This window comes from Cydia strobilella, chromosome 22, assembly GCF_947568885.1.
Source record: "Cydia strobilella chromosome 22, ilCydStro3.1, whole genome shotgun sequence".
Lineage (NCBI taxonomy): Eukaryota > Metazoa > Arthropoda > Insecta > Lepidoptera > Tortricidae > Cydia > Cydia strobilella.
The window spans coordinates 10,107,441-10,125,169 of NC_086062.1; the positions used below are offsets into that span (position 1 = coordinate 10,107,441).

Below are 17,729 nucleotides of genomic sequence, written 5' to 3' on the forward strand. Positions count from 1 at the left end.
GCCAACTCGCGAGTAATCAGTAAATGTCAAAACCGGCTAAGTGCGAGTATTTTAGTATTTTAGTATTTGTTGTTATAGCGGCAATATAAATACATCATCTGTGAAAATTTCAACTGTCTAGCTATCACGGTTACAGCCTGGTGACAGCCAGACGGACAGCGGAGTCTTAGTAATCTTTAGTAATAGGGTCCCGTTTTTACCCTTTGGGTACGGAACCCGGAACGTCGACAAATGCCCCTAGCGGATTTTTGGTACTAACCTTTACGTATGTGAGTTCGCAAATTTCGGGCATCTTTTTCTTTTACTTCAATTAAGGCCAAATTAGAGTGACAAACATAGTTGCTCGAAATTTACAAATTTCGATTTTTGCGGTTATAGGCCAGATTTATGGCTCATAAATTATGATAAGGGTACATAATAATACATTTATCTGTTCCTCTCAGCAGAAAGCGTCCTGCAAAGGATGTAGATAACCCATCTCACTCCGTTATGTTGATAAATGGCAGTAGTCTGTAGAGCCCTTATCTGGCGCAAAGCTCCACACTCGTGCGCCGCTAGTTGTGCTCCGCGTGCAAGCACATGGCTTTGGCGTAAATAAATCCTTCCGACTGCACGTGGTAGTAGTTTTTGTAGTTTTCAATAATTTCAAAGTTTTTCGCAACTTCCAAAGCAAAGCGAGTTTGTTTGTTTATTTATATAATATCAACTAAATAATAATTTTCAGTTTGCTGGCTGCGAAAAATGGATGCAGCGAGTGTGAAGGCGGAACCCTCGAATGAGGAAACACATGAAGTCGAAAACGAAGACGAGATCGCGCCGGAGCCCGCAGAACCACCAAACGGATATGGTAAGTCGCATGTCGCTTGTGTATTTCTGATTATCGAATTTAAAGTATTCAAACCACATTCAAACGGACTCGTATTATCCTTCGCGCTCCCAGTCGGTACAAAAAGGGAGGGTACATTTCTGTTGATTTCAGCGCCACATGACGGTGCCCTGGGAGTCCTGGGACGGCCCTTGCGCTCAGCTATACATACCCTCCGCACGACCCGCGTCCTACACACACATAGGCCCCAAAAGAAGTTTTGACTTTGTCAATTTCACATAGTTTATATCAAATTGGCCAAATATTAAACCCAGTTGTTGTTAAAGGGTTTATTATCAACCCTAGTCAAATTTTGAAAGGTGAATACTTTATTTATTTATTTAGGTTATACCATAGAGAAATAAATAAGCTTAGATTGCTTACTTACATAGATAAAACTACATTTATAATAGGTTTTAAGCAAGCTTTGCACAAACTTATTTATGATAAGATTTAAGTTTAGTAAGTAACATTAAGTTGTGAGCAAGTGTAAAACTTATTATTAGTATGGATTTATGGCTTAGAAACCTAATCATGTCTCTTCCCTGCGCAGTGGCGGATTTGCCCTAAGCCCAAGTAGGCCCGGGCCTAGGGTGGCAAGACGTTATAGGGGCGGCAGCAAACAAGATGAGTGCTGATAAAGGGGCGGCTAGTAGTAGTTAGAATGGAAAGGCCCAAGTGGCAAAAGGAAAGTAGGAAAGCCATATAAACGATGGCTGGACGATATAAAAGAAATTGCAGGGAAAGACTGGCTAAACAAAGCGGAAGACAGGCAGAAATGGAGAGAATTGGAGGAGGCCTACACCCAAAGAGGGGTCCAAATTAAATAAATAGATAGTAAATAGAATACATAAACCTAACACTAACTACTAACTATAAGAAACTTACTAACCAATATGCTAAAACTTCTAATGTAAAACAATTGTAAATTGGAAATAAAAGGCTTTTTTATTTTATTTATTTTTATTTATTTAGTAGTTACTACAAGGCCTGGGGCCTAGGGCAGCCAAAACTGCATACCCGCCACTGTCCCTGCTCCTTAAAGCAAGGAACTGACAGATCTGGTGGATTACGACACAGAATAAGTAATAGTATTATTATACAGAACGGCCACGCACCGCCCCGCCCCAACTCGAATTACCTCGCCCCGCGACAGGGATAGACGGCCGTTTGCCGGCCGCTCAGTACTATTTTTAAGCAACTTAGTCACACTATGACGCGTGACGAGTAAACAGACGTGCCGTTCACACCGTCCGTGTCCGCCCTGTGATTACGATAGTAATTGGTTAGTAAAGTAAAGAAAAAAAAATAAGCCTATTGCCTGTTTAGGATTGTATATGCTATGAATAATTTGCGGTTCGCTGATTATATTGTCTTGCTGGCAAGCAACCCCGCTGAACTTCAAAGCATGATCCAAGAACTCAGCGATGCTTCCATACGGTGTGGCCTGGAAATGAATCTAGACAAGACAAAAGTTATGACCAACACAGATGTCAAGGCGGATATCACAGTTAACCATACCGCCATCGAAACTGTCGATAAATACGTGTATTTGGGACAAGAGATAGTGACTGGAAAAAAGAACCAAACCAATGAGATCAACAGACGCGTACGACTAGCCTGGGCAGCCTATTCCAATCTCGAGTTTGCCTTCAAAATGAACCTTAAGGCCGAACAAAAAGCACGCATATTTGTATCCTGCCTGTTCTCACTTATGGAGCTGAAACCTGGGTTTTCACCAAAGACATACCACGTAAATTGAGCGTTGCCCAGCGGGCGTTAGAGAGAAAATTGATGGGGATCACATTGAGAGACCGTAAAACAAATGAATGGCTGAGACAACAGAGCAAAGTCAATGATGTTATAAAACGCGTAGCCAATTTGAAGTGGGAAGGGGAATTATACTAACCTAACCTAACCCACTTTTCTTGTAGCACTTCGTTTCTGTAAGGGTCGCAGTTCTAACCTAACCTAACCCACTTTTATAGTAGCATTTCGTTTCTGTAAGGGTCGCAGTTCTAACCTAACCTACTTATCTGGTAGCATTTCGTTTCTGTGACGATCGCAGTTCTAACCTAACCTTACCCACTTCTCTAGTAGCATTTCTTTTCTGTAAGCGTGGCGCGTGACGTGACTGACTAAGGATTGGGTCAGCTAGTAATTTTGGCATCATTTTACTTTATTTGGTAATATGCTAATATGTATACATTTCATAGTGGTTTATTTAAGTGAAAATATCGCATTAATTTGCTCTTCAAGATTTGGTGATCATTCATGATTTTTGGTGTTTGAATACAATTTGAAGTGCAGTCGTGATTTAAACAGGTGGTAGTTTTGTAATTTTAAACCTTATTTTTTGGTGTTTAGTATTTTTTTTTGGTGAAAGCGATTTCTTTATTTAGGGTACCAGAGTATTTTTTGGTGGTCATTATATTTGGTGCCGTATTTATGTAAGTATCGTGCCGTATCACAGGTGCCTAAGTTTCCCCTTCTGTATTCAATCGTTCTCAAAAGAGATCTCTTCTCGCCTACCAAAAATACTTTCGTGTTTATTCTTATTAATTTTAATGACGCATATTTTCCTTTTATTACAGATTCTTGGAGCGAACAAGATTCGTCAGACGGGTCGGACATCTCTGACTTCTTTGATTCAGAAACGGACTCCGAGCCGGAGTTGGACAGTGAATCAGAGTCTGATGACGAAGAACCGTCGGCTCCTGTGCCTTCGGCCTCAACAGCTTCCTCAGAACACTGGAGCGACGACGCGCGAACTGCCAACGTGTGTACGTTCCAATTGCAACCCGGACTTAAGGAAATAGCAGAATCCCCAGTAGATTTTCTGAACTTGATGTTCCAAAAACCATTGTTTGAAAGTCTAGTAAAAAATATTAACCAGCACGGAACAAAACTGCTGAACGAAAATCGCGTACAAGAATGGAATGATGTGACAATAAAAGAGTTTCGCGTCTTTTTAGGATTATTACTGAACGTCGGAACTATAAACACGAACGTAGCGGCAGACTTCTGGAAACAAGATCGAGGCATCTACCTTCCTAAAAATTATATGACTGAAAAGAGATTTTCCATGATACTTAAATGTCTCAATTTCGCGGATGAGATCCCTGAGAAAAAAAGCAGAATGTCCAAAGTGTCTTTAATAGTCAATTACTTTATCGATGTGATGAAAAAGGTGGTCACTCCTGAAAAGATACTGTGCATAGACGAGTCAATGGGCCCATTTTATGAGAATTTATATTTATTGACAGATCAACACGGTCTTGTCCATAAATTATTAGTTTACAAAGGCATAGATCAGGATGAGTTAGAAGAAATGACGAAACGTCAGCGTGATGAGCTTATACATACTCGCGGTAATGATGCGGTGAAAAAATTGCTTGAAGACAAACTTGATGTTGGTCATTCCGTGTACATGGACAGTGATTACAACTCTCTCGAACTTGCAAAGTTCTTAGTAGCTCGAAACACACATGTAACTGGCACTTTGAAACGCAAAAGAGAAGGAAACCCGCCAGATATAATCCAGAAAGAGTTGAACATAGGCGACAAAATTACTAAATACAACCCGGATGGTATCGGTGTTATGATATGGAAAGAGAGTGTTGGTCACCATGTTGTAATGATATCTTCAGAGCACGGCAGCGAATGGCGAGAACACGTCAACAAATATAAGCAATCTGTTAAAAAGCCAGCATGTGTTTGGGAATTCAAGAAATACAGGGATGGCGTAAGAACACATGACGAAATGATATCAGACTATTATTACATGCCGGAAAAACTGGCGTGGCACAAGAAAGTGGGGATTCATATATTGCAGATGTTGTTTCTGAATGCGTATAATTTGTACAAAAGGTACGGGGAAAAGCCTCCGCTTAAAAGGTTACTGAAGTTCAGGCACGTTGTGATTGGTCATCTTCTATCAGGTGGTGATTCAAAACACGGTTTAATTTATGAGTCAGTTTAATTGTACAATACAATTTGTTTTATTTTTGTTATAAACATTGGAGTAAGATGTTAAGTTTTTGAAAACAGGTAACAATAAGAAACCATTGTTTCCTTATTATAACTGTTATAAGTATAAGAGTAATGTGGGTGATGTTTTTGATAAAAAAAAAGTTCTTGTTAAAATACGTTATAAAAATACCAATTTTTTTATAATTACAATTTTTGCGCAAATTTTTGGGTAAAATAGTTGATTAAAAATACACACGGTACGCGTTTGAGAGATTTATTTTTGTTGATTTATGAATGTGTAATAACAATTTTGAGAAGAGAATAATTTTCAGTTCATTTTGTCAAATAAACGTCAATTCTTCATATTTATACTTTTTATTTTTAAAACTAAGGTTATTAAGAATGTGAATGACGTTACTGCCTAAATAATGGGCCCTTTATTCGCGGATGTGACTGCGGGAATCGCTACGCTATATAAAGTGCGCGGGGCCTGTAGCAAATTCTACCATTGGACCGCGAGCCAGGCGCAAATTTCGTCAGTCATCGCCTCCCGGGCGAAAACTCGTATAACGGTTAACGGCCATGTATTCCTCAACCCACCAACGGAGCGGCAGCTGACGTTCACGAGGTTTCATCATACATAGCTGTTAACCACTATACGAGTTTTCGCCCGGGAGGCGATTGGTCATGGAAATCTGTTCCTGGCCCGCGGTCTACATGGGGCCCATGGATTGTTTTAATTTTATCCGACGAAGTGAAACTTAGGTTTTTTATGGCCACAACGCGTATGTGCGCGGGGCCCGTGGCATTTGCTACTTTTGCCACGTGGCTATATTACAACATGATCGGATAATAAATAAATAACGGACCATCGGCTCCATACGTGAGGTTACCAACGTTACTTTCTAGTTTCCGCCCATGTATAGGTAGGTGGTGGTTTGGTACCAAACGTATTGCGAAGGGGTTGTTAATGTTGTTATCAGTCACTTATCAGAAGTCGACCGGTACACCTCGCTTTTGATAGTTATGACAGGTAATCTTGTACAGTCGCCATCAGATATATCGGAGCGGCCAAGGTGCTCACAAATATCTGAACACGCCTCTATTGTCAAGGCGCTAGAGTGCGTGTTCAGATATTTTTGAGCACCTCTGCCTCTCCAATATATCTGATGGCGACTGTACATTCTAGACCTGGTGCATGGCAACTCTATCTCAGCGCCTAAAAGAATCTTGTCACGCTTTACGTCACTGTCAACTGTCAAGTCGGCGCAAACTCAGCGTGGTCGGTGTCTATCTCGGAACAGATATGTATAGGGAGTAATACTGCAATGTTCTGCCGCCAGAGGTAGCACTAGCACAAACTGTACACCATAGAGTAACTATATACTATGCCTTAAACAGTTTTTTGACAAGTTTTCACAGTTTACTTGTTACGAATAAATATGACATTGGTGCATCAAGGCTAGTGCTAGTGGCGCCCCCTACGCAGTTTTGCGTAACCCTATTGGAAATGAAAAACATAGGTATTTTTCTATAATTTTCTATATTATTTGGTACATGATATTAGTCTATCCGTCCAACCATAGGGAGCTATAGGCGCCGCCGTTGACTAAACTTTAAAATACAAATATGACGGCACTTCCGGCCTGTATAGTTGCACGATAGATGACATCCACTTAACTACTGTACAACATAAGGTTTAGACTGTTTTTTTTGACGGTCAGGTCCTAACGTCAGACGTAAATATCTATAGTATTTCGTTCGTGTTGGCTAATCCACTTAAAGAGAACAATTCCATAGAATGGTTCACAGCAAAACACTGTATCGAATAACACTTTGTTTAAAACCATCTTGGAAGTACAATAAATTATCGACTTCATTAAGAGCTGTAAGGTTGCGTTTCCACCAGAGATGTACAGTCGAAGGCAAAAATATCGATCCAGACAAATGGTTAAAAAATATGTGAACACGACTTTATTGTCTAAGGTGTAAGAGCGTACACATATTTTTGTAACTTTGGGAATGTATATATATTTATGCCCTTGACTGTACAAGGATGCGTTGAGAGGGATGTGTATGTTAAGAACCTATAGAATCACTACACGCTGAGCGAGGAAAACAAATGGAAGTGATTCTATTGGTTCTTAACAAGCACATCCCTGGATACGCATCCTCGCACATCTCTGGTGGAAACGCAGCCTTTACCTCCTCCTCCTACCTACCTTACTCCTTGAGATTAGTAATTCAGAGAGGTATTTTCTATTATTGTACTTTTAATAAAAATAGTCTATAACCTTTTATAATGTTAAACCATTTGAAGGTTGAATCTTGATATTTGAGATGGTTGTAACGACTTTTTCATCTGGTCAATTAAGTCATAATATGGTTGTTTTCTTGAAATAAATCAGCCGAAACGAAATACGGAATACACTTATGGATGTGATCATTGCCTATTTAAATTCATTTCTAATAGAGCTAGCTGCCGCCGTATTGACCGTCAGAAAAACAAGCCGTAGGATGGCATTCTATCTGTCCAATATCTTGGTCCAGTGTGAATTTGCGTCTCACATTTTGCTTAATGAGAGAGTGAGACACAATGCACATTGGACAAAGAAATTTGACAGTTGGAATACCACCCTTACATATATCCTCAGAAGCTTAACTCAAATGGCGTAAAAAAGCACGCGACAATACAGATCCATACATAGCTCGGACACAAAAACAGCATATTCAGAAACTGATATTGATATCAAATTGATCTGTTTCTAAATGTGCCTCAAGATAATAAAATATACTCTATCGGGAGAACGGACTGAAGCCTATACTCTTGCTATTTCCAAAAAATTCTACGAATGTATGATTGTATAATAGCACTTATATCAAAATATTTAGATCAATACGGTTTTTCACTAGCGACTAAAAATAATAGTGAGTGAAACCGTATTGATCTAAATATTTTGAAATATGTCTCACGATAGTTTAATTTCGAGCACTTATATCGTTTATCACGTCACGCGTCACTCAGAACTCACAGTGTACGTTGATAGTCACTACCACGATGACAAATGATAAAAGCACGATATTTTATGTATAATTTCAATCTCATCGACACACAGGTTCTGAGGGCCTACTGCCAACATCGAAAACCGTTATCTGCATCTCTATCGCTCATATTCGAGCAATAGAGTCAGATAACGATTTTAGATTTTCGTTGTTCGCGATAGACGCTCTGATCATGTAAAAAAATAAAATCCAATTTATGTTCATTCGACTAAGATGCGGACTCTCGATAGCCGGTAGATAGTCAACGATTGCGTAAAAAGGCATGAACTTAATATTTATTTTAACAGCCATTTCGGTACGAAAACGTGGAAGGTGACCAGCGGGCTCAGCATGGTTCCATTTTTATCGCTCGTCACTTTCGCCCTTACTTGTTAGAACGTCACAGGCATGGTGACAAGCGATAAAAATGCGGCCGTGCTACCGCCGCTGATGGATTTTGAGAGTATTTTTTTAAATAATTATGAAACTACACGAAGAAAGTTATAATACGTACCCTTAAATTGTCGTTTTAAAGCATTGCGCGAAGTCGAGAAGAGAAAATATGGATAACTTTGTAACGCCTTAAAGAAAAAAACCGACCAAGTGCGAGTCGGATTCGCGCACCGAGGGTTCCGTACTTTTTTGTATTTGTTGTTATCAATCAATCAATCGTTTATTTGCACATAAAACATAGTATAATGCATGCAAATACATTTATATGACACAAATACATTTATATGATTTATAGCGGCAACAGAAATACATCATCTGTGAAAATTTCAACTGTCTAGCTATCACGGTTCATGAGATACAGCCTGGTGACAGACAGACAGACAGACGGACAGCGGAGTCTTACTTATAGGGTCCCGTTTTTACCCTTTGGGTACGGAACCCTAAAAAAGGGCTATTCGACAATATGTTCCTGTTATTATTAAGAATGTTATGACAACGATACACATGGCCGTAATTGCCAAATCATTCATGTTGCAAGTGACGCAGCAACGCGATAGCAAACCACGAACTGAATTGCGGGTATCTCAGGGCAGGACGTACTTATACTTTAATTACAAATGTTGTATAATTTATGCTACCTAAAGGTTGCCCTAATGAGATCGCTTTTAAGCGAGAAGACAGCCTGTTGTTACCTCTGCTTGTGTTTCTGTTTTCTTTTCTTTCATCGAGATGTGCAATAGAGTCTAGAATCGTTGTCTAGAAGAGAGCATTTTTAACAATAACACCGCATCTTGTTCAGTATCGTAATTTCAAGTTAACATGCTGTTTTTTTTTTTTTCGTTTTGTTATTTCTTTAGTTGTGTTTATTTATTTATTTTTTTAAACTTTTTTACACAAAAAAATAAGTACAAATGGCGGACTTAATGCCTTGTGTTGTGTTAGTGTTCTGTTTTGTTTAGTCAAAATTAACTTTCCTAATAGTAGATTTCATGTTTATATCCCTAATGTGTAGTTTCATAATAGAATGATAATTCATGTTTATAAATACTATTTTATCCATCGTCATCATCCAAGTCGCGCTATGCTAACTAATAACAATCCAAAACATAAATACGAGACTAACACAATGGCCAACGCAAACTTTATTTCATACGCCTCAAGGTTCAAAACTGTTCAACAATTTCATCTTCACAGTTAAAATATTGGTCAAATGTCAAAAAGACCGTGAATTTCATTAGACTAGGCTTGTTATGTAATGGTGGGTTTACACATTCGTACGCTAATCTTATTTGTTTTACGCCAATTTGTCTAAAAATTGAAAGTAATATTAAAATGTTGTCCAATTTTTGTCGAAGTTATCAACATTATTTGTGCCATATTCAACCAAAAGGGTACTTATTGTCGCTTGTCAGTAAGGCGCTATTTCCATATAGCTTCAATTAGAAATCAACCTTATCAACAAGCGACAATGTGGTACCTTTTGGTTGAAAACGTCACATTTATTACCTAGTGTAAAAAGACACATTAACTATTAACAGCGATAGTATCTTAGATTTACGATAATCACAATAATATTTTAAAAAAAAGTTTTGAATGACTTAATATTCTGACAAAATAACAAATGTGTAAAACCAGCATCGAAACATGGATGATAAAAAAAAAGTACTGTTCAGACATATTATCAGTTTCATATTTAGGCGGTAATTTTATTATCGGAACAGACAATACCTTCATTTTATCATCCACGAAAACAATTACAATATTTAAAACATACCGGGGTCCATTTACCAAAGCTTGCTCAGTTACGCAATAATTATAAAATTTGCCAAATGTATTTATTAAACAAAAAGAAATATAGCTAATAAAAAATTTGCTTACATTCAGTTAAGGCGCGAGGGCGCAAGCTCTTAAAACTAAGCGAACATCGCCTTAATATACATCGATTACAGTAACATTATGTACACGTCCGTCGAAAAGTCGACCTTATGCTATAAGAACACAGTATCCCTCGTGAAAGGACTGGCCTGTACTCACTCAGATCCACCAAATACTAGCGTTTTCCAAGCGTCGACGTCTAGTCAGCGCTATGGGAAATGGCGTCGCTGCCACAGAATAAGTAATAGTATTATCATACAGAACGGCCACGCACCGCCCCGCCCCGAATCAATTACCTCGCCCCGCGACAGCAGATTGACGGCCGTTTGCCGGCCGCTCAGTACTATTTTTAAGCAACTTACTCACACTATGAAGCATGACGCGTGTACAGACGTGCCGTTCACACATAGAAACGCAGGTGATTTTTGATGTATAGCGTGTCCGCCCTGTGTCGCTGCGTAGTTGCGCCAACGTTGCGTCGAGCAGCAGCCATAGAATTAACTTGACGCTGACGCTTAGGAGACGCTAGTGTGGGGTGGCCCTTACGGTACATTCACGCGGAATTAAAACCAAATATCGAACACGTATGAATACACCATAACGCGTAGTTATTGTTTAAAAAATGGCGAGTGTTACCGTCCGATCCTTTTCAGTACTGCCCAATGATTTCTAGGATTGCTACTGAAAGTAATGTGCCATTCTCAATCAAAAGGGTTCTTATTGTCGGTTGTCAATAAGGCGCTATTTCCATATAGCTTTAATTTGAAATCAACCTTATCGATAAGCGACAATGTGGTACCTTTTGGTTGAAAACGTCACAAATAATAAGACTAAAGACAGTCGTAAGGGACTTGTTTTGAAAATCGGAATTTAAATATTGAGTCCGAATATGTTATACCATATCAATAGCTGGAAAACTTCTGGATGTCAAATTAAGATATTTTTTTTTTATCACCATTTGAGATCTTCGTTTAAAATTTCATGTCTAATGTGTTCTTATTTTAATTAAATTATTTAGAGTTGGTCTCTAACCTTAACATGTAGGTACAACTTTTAGAGCAAAATCCAAGATCCATCGAGCAATACTGGCGGCCTACGATACACGAGTCAACATGACTATATAAAATCTAAACGTAATAAGATGTTGCCTAAGTTTTAAAGAAATCGTAAAATCTATGTCAATAAGTCAGTATAAAAAAATACTTAGTACTTCTCATGTAACTACGTTCTTTATAGATGTGTGTAGGTTGTTTAAAATTTATGTTACGTCCTAGTGTATAAAAGTAAAATGGCCATTTTATCCTCGAAGTATATAGGACCTCGTCTAGCGATTCGGACCGATAAATGAACTCGGATGAGATGGGTTGTTTATGTATTCTATTGGCAATTATAAGGGTTTCTATAAATAAAAATATATTAATTGATCGAAGCAAAAACTGTTATCTAGATTTGTGGCCAAGGAAATAATTTTGTATTTTAGTAATCATACAAACATATAAAAAAAAAACAACTTTAGACTTGTCCGAAACTAGTTGTAAAAAAAAGCTAGTCTAAAATTGAGCATCATGCATATAAAAGTAAGTAATTGTGTGCGTGTTGACGCGTGAAGCGAGGGCATAAGGACGCTTTTAGAAACGGATTATCAAATTTAAACCTTTCCATGTAGGGAATAGAGTTGAAAATCGTTAATTTGTTTCTAAGACGCGAAACATTGGGACTGGTCGGGACTGAATTAGAAAAAATATGAATAATAAGGCCTAGAAAGCTAGTTCCAACGTTCCCACAGGTATACCCAAGCATGCGAGGCCGGAGGCCGATCTGCGGGAGTGCAGTACCTGCCAAAACTGAGGTCAAAAACATCTCCATATCAGTCGCTTTTTCAATAAACGAGCGAAATATACTAAAAGGTAACAACAAAGAAGTAGCCCTAGCCTTCTAGGCCTTTTTATTTTACACAAGTATATTTTTTCGAAATGACACACCGCCCCCTAGCGGGGGAAATTCAAAGTACATCAAACCGCTTCAACGAGGGCGAACTTTACAAACACGCACAAACCTCTTTAATTTCCAAAAATGTACCAATTCATTTTAAAAAATCGTCTAGAATTGTTTTACTCTTAAAAAAATATTTACAATTTTTTTTTAATAATCGTTAATTTTTGTCTATCGCTTGCACTTCGCGAGTGCGTATTTAGAATTTAATATAATGTTTTAGTAAATTCCTAAGACCGTTCTAATAATAAAACGATAGAAGTAAGTAATTTTGAGAACTTACTAAATGTAGGTTTACTAACTTGACACATGAAAGTTTCTTGACTGTCCTGAAAATTACTTACTTCTGTCACCATTTCCATACCTTTTATAAAATCACACTCCTTGCCCTGTCTCTTAGCTGACAGAAAAAAAACAGTAGCTATATTTCACTATAATCAGATCTTCCATCGAATATTGATATAACATCAAAATGTCTTGGATAGGAAATAGAGAAATTTAAATCATCTTCATATTGTTTCAGTACAATCAACCTCACATTGTTTCAGTACACTTTTCAAAAACGATACCGTGAAGCCACCGCGTAACGGTCCGAAGACCTTACTAAGAGTCGGTTGCACCAAACTGTTTGTCATCGTTAAAGAGTCCGCTAAATTTTATTGTATGAAAAGTTTCATAGTAAACCGCCGCGGCGCGCCGGGTGACGTTGATCAGTCTGCCAAGTGCGGAAGGTGCAACTGGCACTAAATCATTCAATCGGTAGTAGCGACAGGCGGTATTTACAAAGGGCAGGGACGTATTCAACGTTTATTTATTCTTCGTGCGAGGGGTGGACTTTCAGTTTGTGCAGGTTGCCCGCCAAATGAGTTTGTGCAGGTCGCCCGCCAAATGAGTTTGTGCAGGTTGCCCGCCAAGTGAGTTTGTGTAGGTTGCCCGCCAAATGAGTTTGTGCAGGTTGCCCGCCAAATGAAGTTTGTGCAGGTTGCCCGCCAAATGAAGTATGTGCAGGTTGCCCGCCAAGTGAGTTTGTGCAGATTGCCCGCCAAATGAGTTAATGCAGGTCGCCCGCCAAATAAGTTTGTGCAGGTTGCTCGCCAAATGAGTTTGTGCAGGTCGCCCGCCAAATGAGTTTGTGCAGGTCGCCCGCCAAATGAGTTTGTGCAGGTCGCCCGCCAAATGAGTTTGTGCAGGTTGCCCGCCAAATGAGTTTGTGCAGGTTGCCCGCCAAATAGCTTATTTCTTATTTCGTGTCTTGCCAACGTCTCTTCAACGTCTGACTAGACGCCGACGCTAGTGTGGGCTCTCTAATATGAAGATGATTATTTTCCCGTTTATAGTACGGACAGGAGCACGGACGAATAAACAACATCCAATAAATTCCAGTATATCTATGACATCGAAAGTAACACCGTTGATATTTCTACTCGGGGACATGTTACCGGCAATAGGATGTCTAGAGCCTGTCTGAGCTAACTGCACCAACTTGGCAGGGACCTTAGGGTGGCAGCGCCGTTATATAAACGTCATATTTTCATAAGAATTTAATTTATGGCGACACTATCTCACTCTGTCGCTTGCCAAGTCGGTGCAGGCAGAGTTAGCTTAGACGGGTTCTAGTATAGTTCAATTATGGTTTTGACGAAATCGGAGTAAGGGTTTCAATTAAAATTAAATGTCATATTATATGAATTTTATAGATAAAATCTATGAATAAATTTCATTTGTAAAAAAAATTATTGAAGCGTCGGTGGCCTAACGGTAAGGCGTGCGACTTTCATACCAAAACCCCGCTAACAATTTATTGTAACTTGCAGAAAAAATATTAGATATTTACCAATCGCTTTTCGTGAAATAAAAGAAAATCGGTAATTTATTAAAAATAAATCCCTTCATCAGAACTGGGAGTTAATAAAAATGAGACAAATCTGAATGTATACACTTTAAATCGATAAAATAATTTTCCAAAATCGGTCGAGAAACGACGGAGAAACAAACATAAAAAAACATTCAACCGAATTGAGAACCTCCTCCTTTTGAAATCCTGAAATCGGTTAAGATTTTAAGAAACACCAGTAATGTTCCCCGTTTCTACACTTTCTACGGACAATAAGCTCACACATATTTCGTTATTTGAACAAGATCTTAGAAGAACAAAACCTTATTTGTCCCCGTAGGGATACGGTCTAAAATCCCTTGGCGCATTCCGGAGGGCGAAGTATTTTAGGGTGGTATAGTTTGAATCTTCTCAAACGATTTTTACGCCAAAAACCGGGTAAACAAAAGCCATTGTTTCTTTTGTATGAGCGCGTGGCCATTGTGCCTGAACGAGTGCCACGCGCTGAGACAGGATGGCCACGCGCATAAGAAACAATGGCTTTTGGAGCATTCCACGGGCTGTCCCGTACAAACTGCGACTTTTTTTTCGGCGTTTAAAGCAGATGATTATTTTTCTGTGCATATTTTTGACCATTTGTCACAGAAAAGGAAACTCTTATACCTGCAAATCCTGAGAAAATTCGCGTTCGTACGGTAGACAATTTCGTGGAACGCTCCTTTTGTTTAATAAATTAGGGTCTTTGGCGTAAAAATCATTTGAGAAGATTCAAGTTATATGAGAGTGAGACGCAAATCGCAATGCACATTTGATAAAATATTGGACAAGTGGAATACCGCCCTTAAATACTCACAATCTAATGTAATTTTATAAATAATTAATAAAACTAGTCCATTGCAATTGAAGATAAATAATTTGTTCTTTCTCATAGTATATCTCGACTGTAAGTTTCACATTCACATAAGTCGATTCAACATACGGGTACAATATAAAAAGGTGGTGTATTCTATATACCGACAGTTCTAATATTACATTAGTTTCATTTACATTTAGTTATATCTGTATATGATCTTAGGCTTCGGCAATCTTGTGTTGATTATTTTGAAACCAAGAGGTGTATAATTCAAAGTTTTAAACAACAAACAAGTTCCTGCGTTTTTATCATCTATTTAGGGTTCAGTGACCTCATCATTATGTTTATAGTCATAGAGAAAAGATCATCATATGTCTTTTTAAGAGGGGGTTTATTGCGAAAGTTTGGGGGGCAAATACCATGAAAAAAAAAATCCCGGAAAGTAAACTTTATTCGCAAGGGCAGACTGACCAAAACCTTAAAGTTGGCTTGATAGAAAAAAATCACGAAAACATGTCTAAATTTCAGTTGTATATCGTTACTCTGCATTCCATTGCAGTATAATTCACTTCTGGATGAGATTAGCTCAGGACCGTGACAAGTGGCGTACTGGAAGAGAGGCCTATGCTCAGCAGTGGGCGATAAAGGGCTGATATGATGATGATGATGATGATAATTTTATAATTAGTTTTTTAGCATTAAAAAAAGGTAAACAGTCTTGACGTGTTTTTTTATTGAAAAATATTGAAAAACGCTTTTTCAAAATTAGGTTATATTATGAAAGCAAAGGATAATTGTAACATATTTGCTGTGACTTATTATTCAAAAGTGATTATTAATAAAAAGATGTGCGTCAAGATCGCTTACCTTCTTTCTAATGCTAAAAAAACGAACTATAGTAAAAAATTGCTAGTGACATTACCGAGGGATCTGACGAGCAAAATTTTAAACATCCGCGCGATAGTCATTTATCCCGCAGCGAGTTTCGCGCGGTGCGCCATATCTCTTATCCCCTTCTAATTTCCTGGATTTACGCCCCCTCTTAATAATCACATTAAAATGGTTGTCAATCAGTATTAACAATGTTTAACTCCATCATACGTAATTTTTGACGCTATAGTTTTTTTCTTCTTCATTAAATTGGCTTTTTTGCAACAGGTAAAATTTAAACTATATGATAATTACGTTAAAATGATGTCGCGTATTCTAATATTATGACAGTCTTTTCATTAACACTTTAAATATTGATTGCGCCACACAGTTTTGTCAACTGACAATCGTTCTGTCATAAAATGTTACAATTGTCAATTTTAATCAAACATTGAAATCAGGAAACCTAATAGTTTTGACAGCGCAATCAACATCCATTTCATCATACAATTATGATATTGGTGCCCAACAAGACACATTACAAACCAGACACACAACAGCGTAAAATTATTCTATATTTGTGACGTTTTCAACCAAAAGGTACCACATTGTCGCTTGTCGATAAGGTTGATTTCTAATTGAAGCTGACAAGCGACAATAAGTACCCTTTTGGTTGAAAATGGCACATTTAATTTGCCCGAAAGAGACTTTTTAGAAAATCTACAAATTTCTCATAAGTCACAAGTCTACCCTTGTGACTTCTAATTTAATGATTTTAGTAAAAACGCGTTCGAGCAAATCGCAGAAAAAATCTCGCGAAGTATAATTTGTAACCGTTTAGAATTTATTTTACGGTATCGTCACATTGACTAATTCGGGATTGACTAAACCAGGGGTCGGCAACAGGCGGCCCGCGGGCCGCATGTGGCCCGCGAACCTCTCACTTGCGGCCCGCGAGCCTCCCTGGCTATTTTGTATGTAATTTTGACAAACGACAATACTTGATAAAGTCATAGATATTATCAAAGTGCGGCCCGCGTCAATTTCGTTAACTGCTATGTGGCCCTTGGCTGCTAAAAGGTTGCCGACCCCTGGACTAAACCGTTCAGAAAATTTAAAAAATGTTAGTTTAGACTCGTGTCGTGTGTTTGTTTGTTTGTTTACCGCTCGTCGTTGCCCTTGGGCTTGCGCGGCTTGCCGAGCTGGCGCGCCGCGCACGCGCCGCAGATGTACTCGTCGTCGTCGCGCAGGGCGGCGCGCTGCAGCCCCACGCAGTGCATGTGGAACCACTGGTCGCAGTCGCCGTCGCACTGCACCCAGTCCACTTTGCCTGTGGGGGGGGAATTTCAAGAATTAAAAAAAAAAAAAAATTTACATACAAATACAAACTTAAAAGGCTATGTTAGTGTTACATGTTAATTATAAATAAAGATAAAGGCAAAAAACAACAAATGAAACTAATGGGTGGCGGAGTTTAGCTCGCTCGTATAAAGAATCGAGGTATAGTAGATTGTTAACCGAGGGATGAAAGGCACTCATTTCTGCCGAGGTATTTTGGCGCTCGAACACAGCGACAGCGCCAATAGTTCGAGGCTGAAATGATGCCTTTCACCCGAGTTAAACACTACTTTTCATTTCGAATACGGGGAAAGTAAAATGAATGTGTTTTTTTAAAACATGACTAAGTATACATTTTTATAGTATTTCTTGAAGGTACTTTCAATTAACAATTTAGGCAAAAGTATCGTTATGTATGGAATGGAGAGTCAAATATCAGAATGGAAACTGTATAACAAATCCACTTAAACTGAAATTTCAATTGCTTATCGTAAAAAAATCTTCGAGCGTAAAATGCTCCAGTGCAGACACGTATCCTTTTCTGCACACCTTTTAGAACAACAATGACTGTCTTTCAGAGCATGAGATATAAAAAAAAAAATTCAAAGGGTTCACCGGGAATGTTCCCGATTACA

General features: G+C 38.5%; 2 protein-coding genes across 3 annotated transcripts in view; one reads left to right on the plus strand and one right to left on the minus strand.

The window, feature by feature from the left end:
• Nucleotides 1–543: 543 nt before the first annotated feature.
• On the plus strand, nt 544–5,202 carry LOC134751486 (uncharacterized). 2 transcript variants are annotated; one of them, XM_063686903.1, is made up of 3 exons: nt 544–617; nt 725–847; nt 3,460–5,202. In XM_063686903.1, the coding sequence occupies exons 2-3, from the start codon at nt 742–744 to the stop codon at nt 4,845–4,847; spliced, it is 1,494 nt and encodes a 497-aa protein (XP_063542973.1). In that variant the 5' UTR covers nt 544–617; nt 725–741; the 3' UTR covers nt 4,848–5,202. The 2 variants fall into 2 exon arrangements, with proteins under 2 accessions (XP_063542973.1, XP_063542972.1); XM_063686902.1 differs by lacking the exon at nt 544–617 and having other exon boundaries at nt 634–847.
• A 1,159-nt stretch (nt 5,203–6,361) lies between these two features.
• The window catches only part of LOC134751448 (lysine-specific demethylase 5-like), a 71,629-nt gene continuing 60,261 nt past the window's right edge, over nt 6,362–17,729 (minus strand). Inside the window, exon 31 of the mRNA XM_063686856.1 lies at nt 6,362–17,086. Within this exon, the coding sequence (XP_063542926.1) occupies nt 16,917–17,086 (170 nt within the window). The 3' untranslated portion in view covers nt 6,362–16,916. The remainder of the gene's footprint in view (nt 17,087–17,729) is intronic.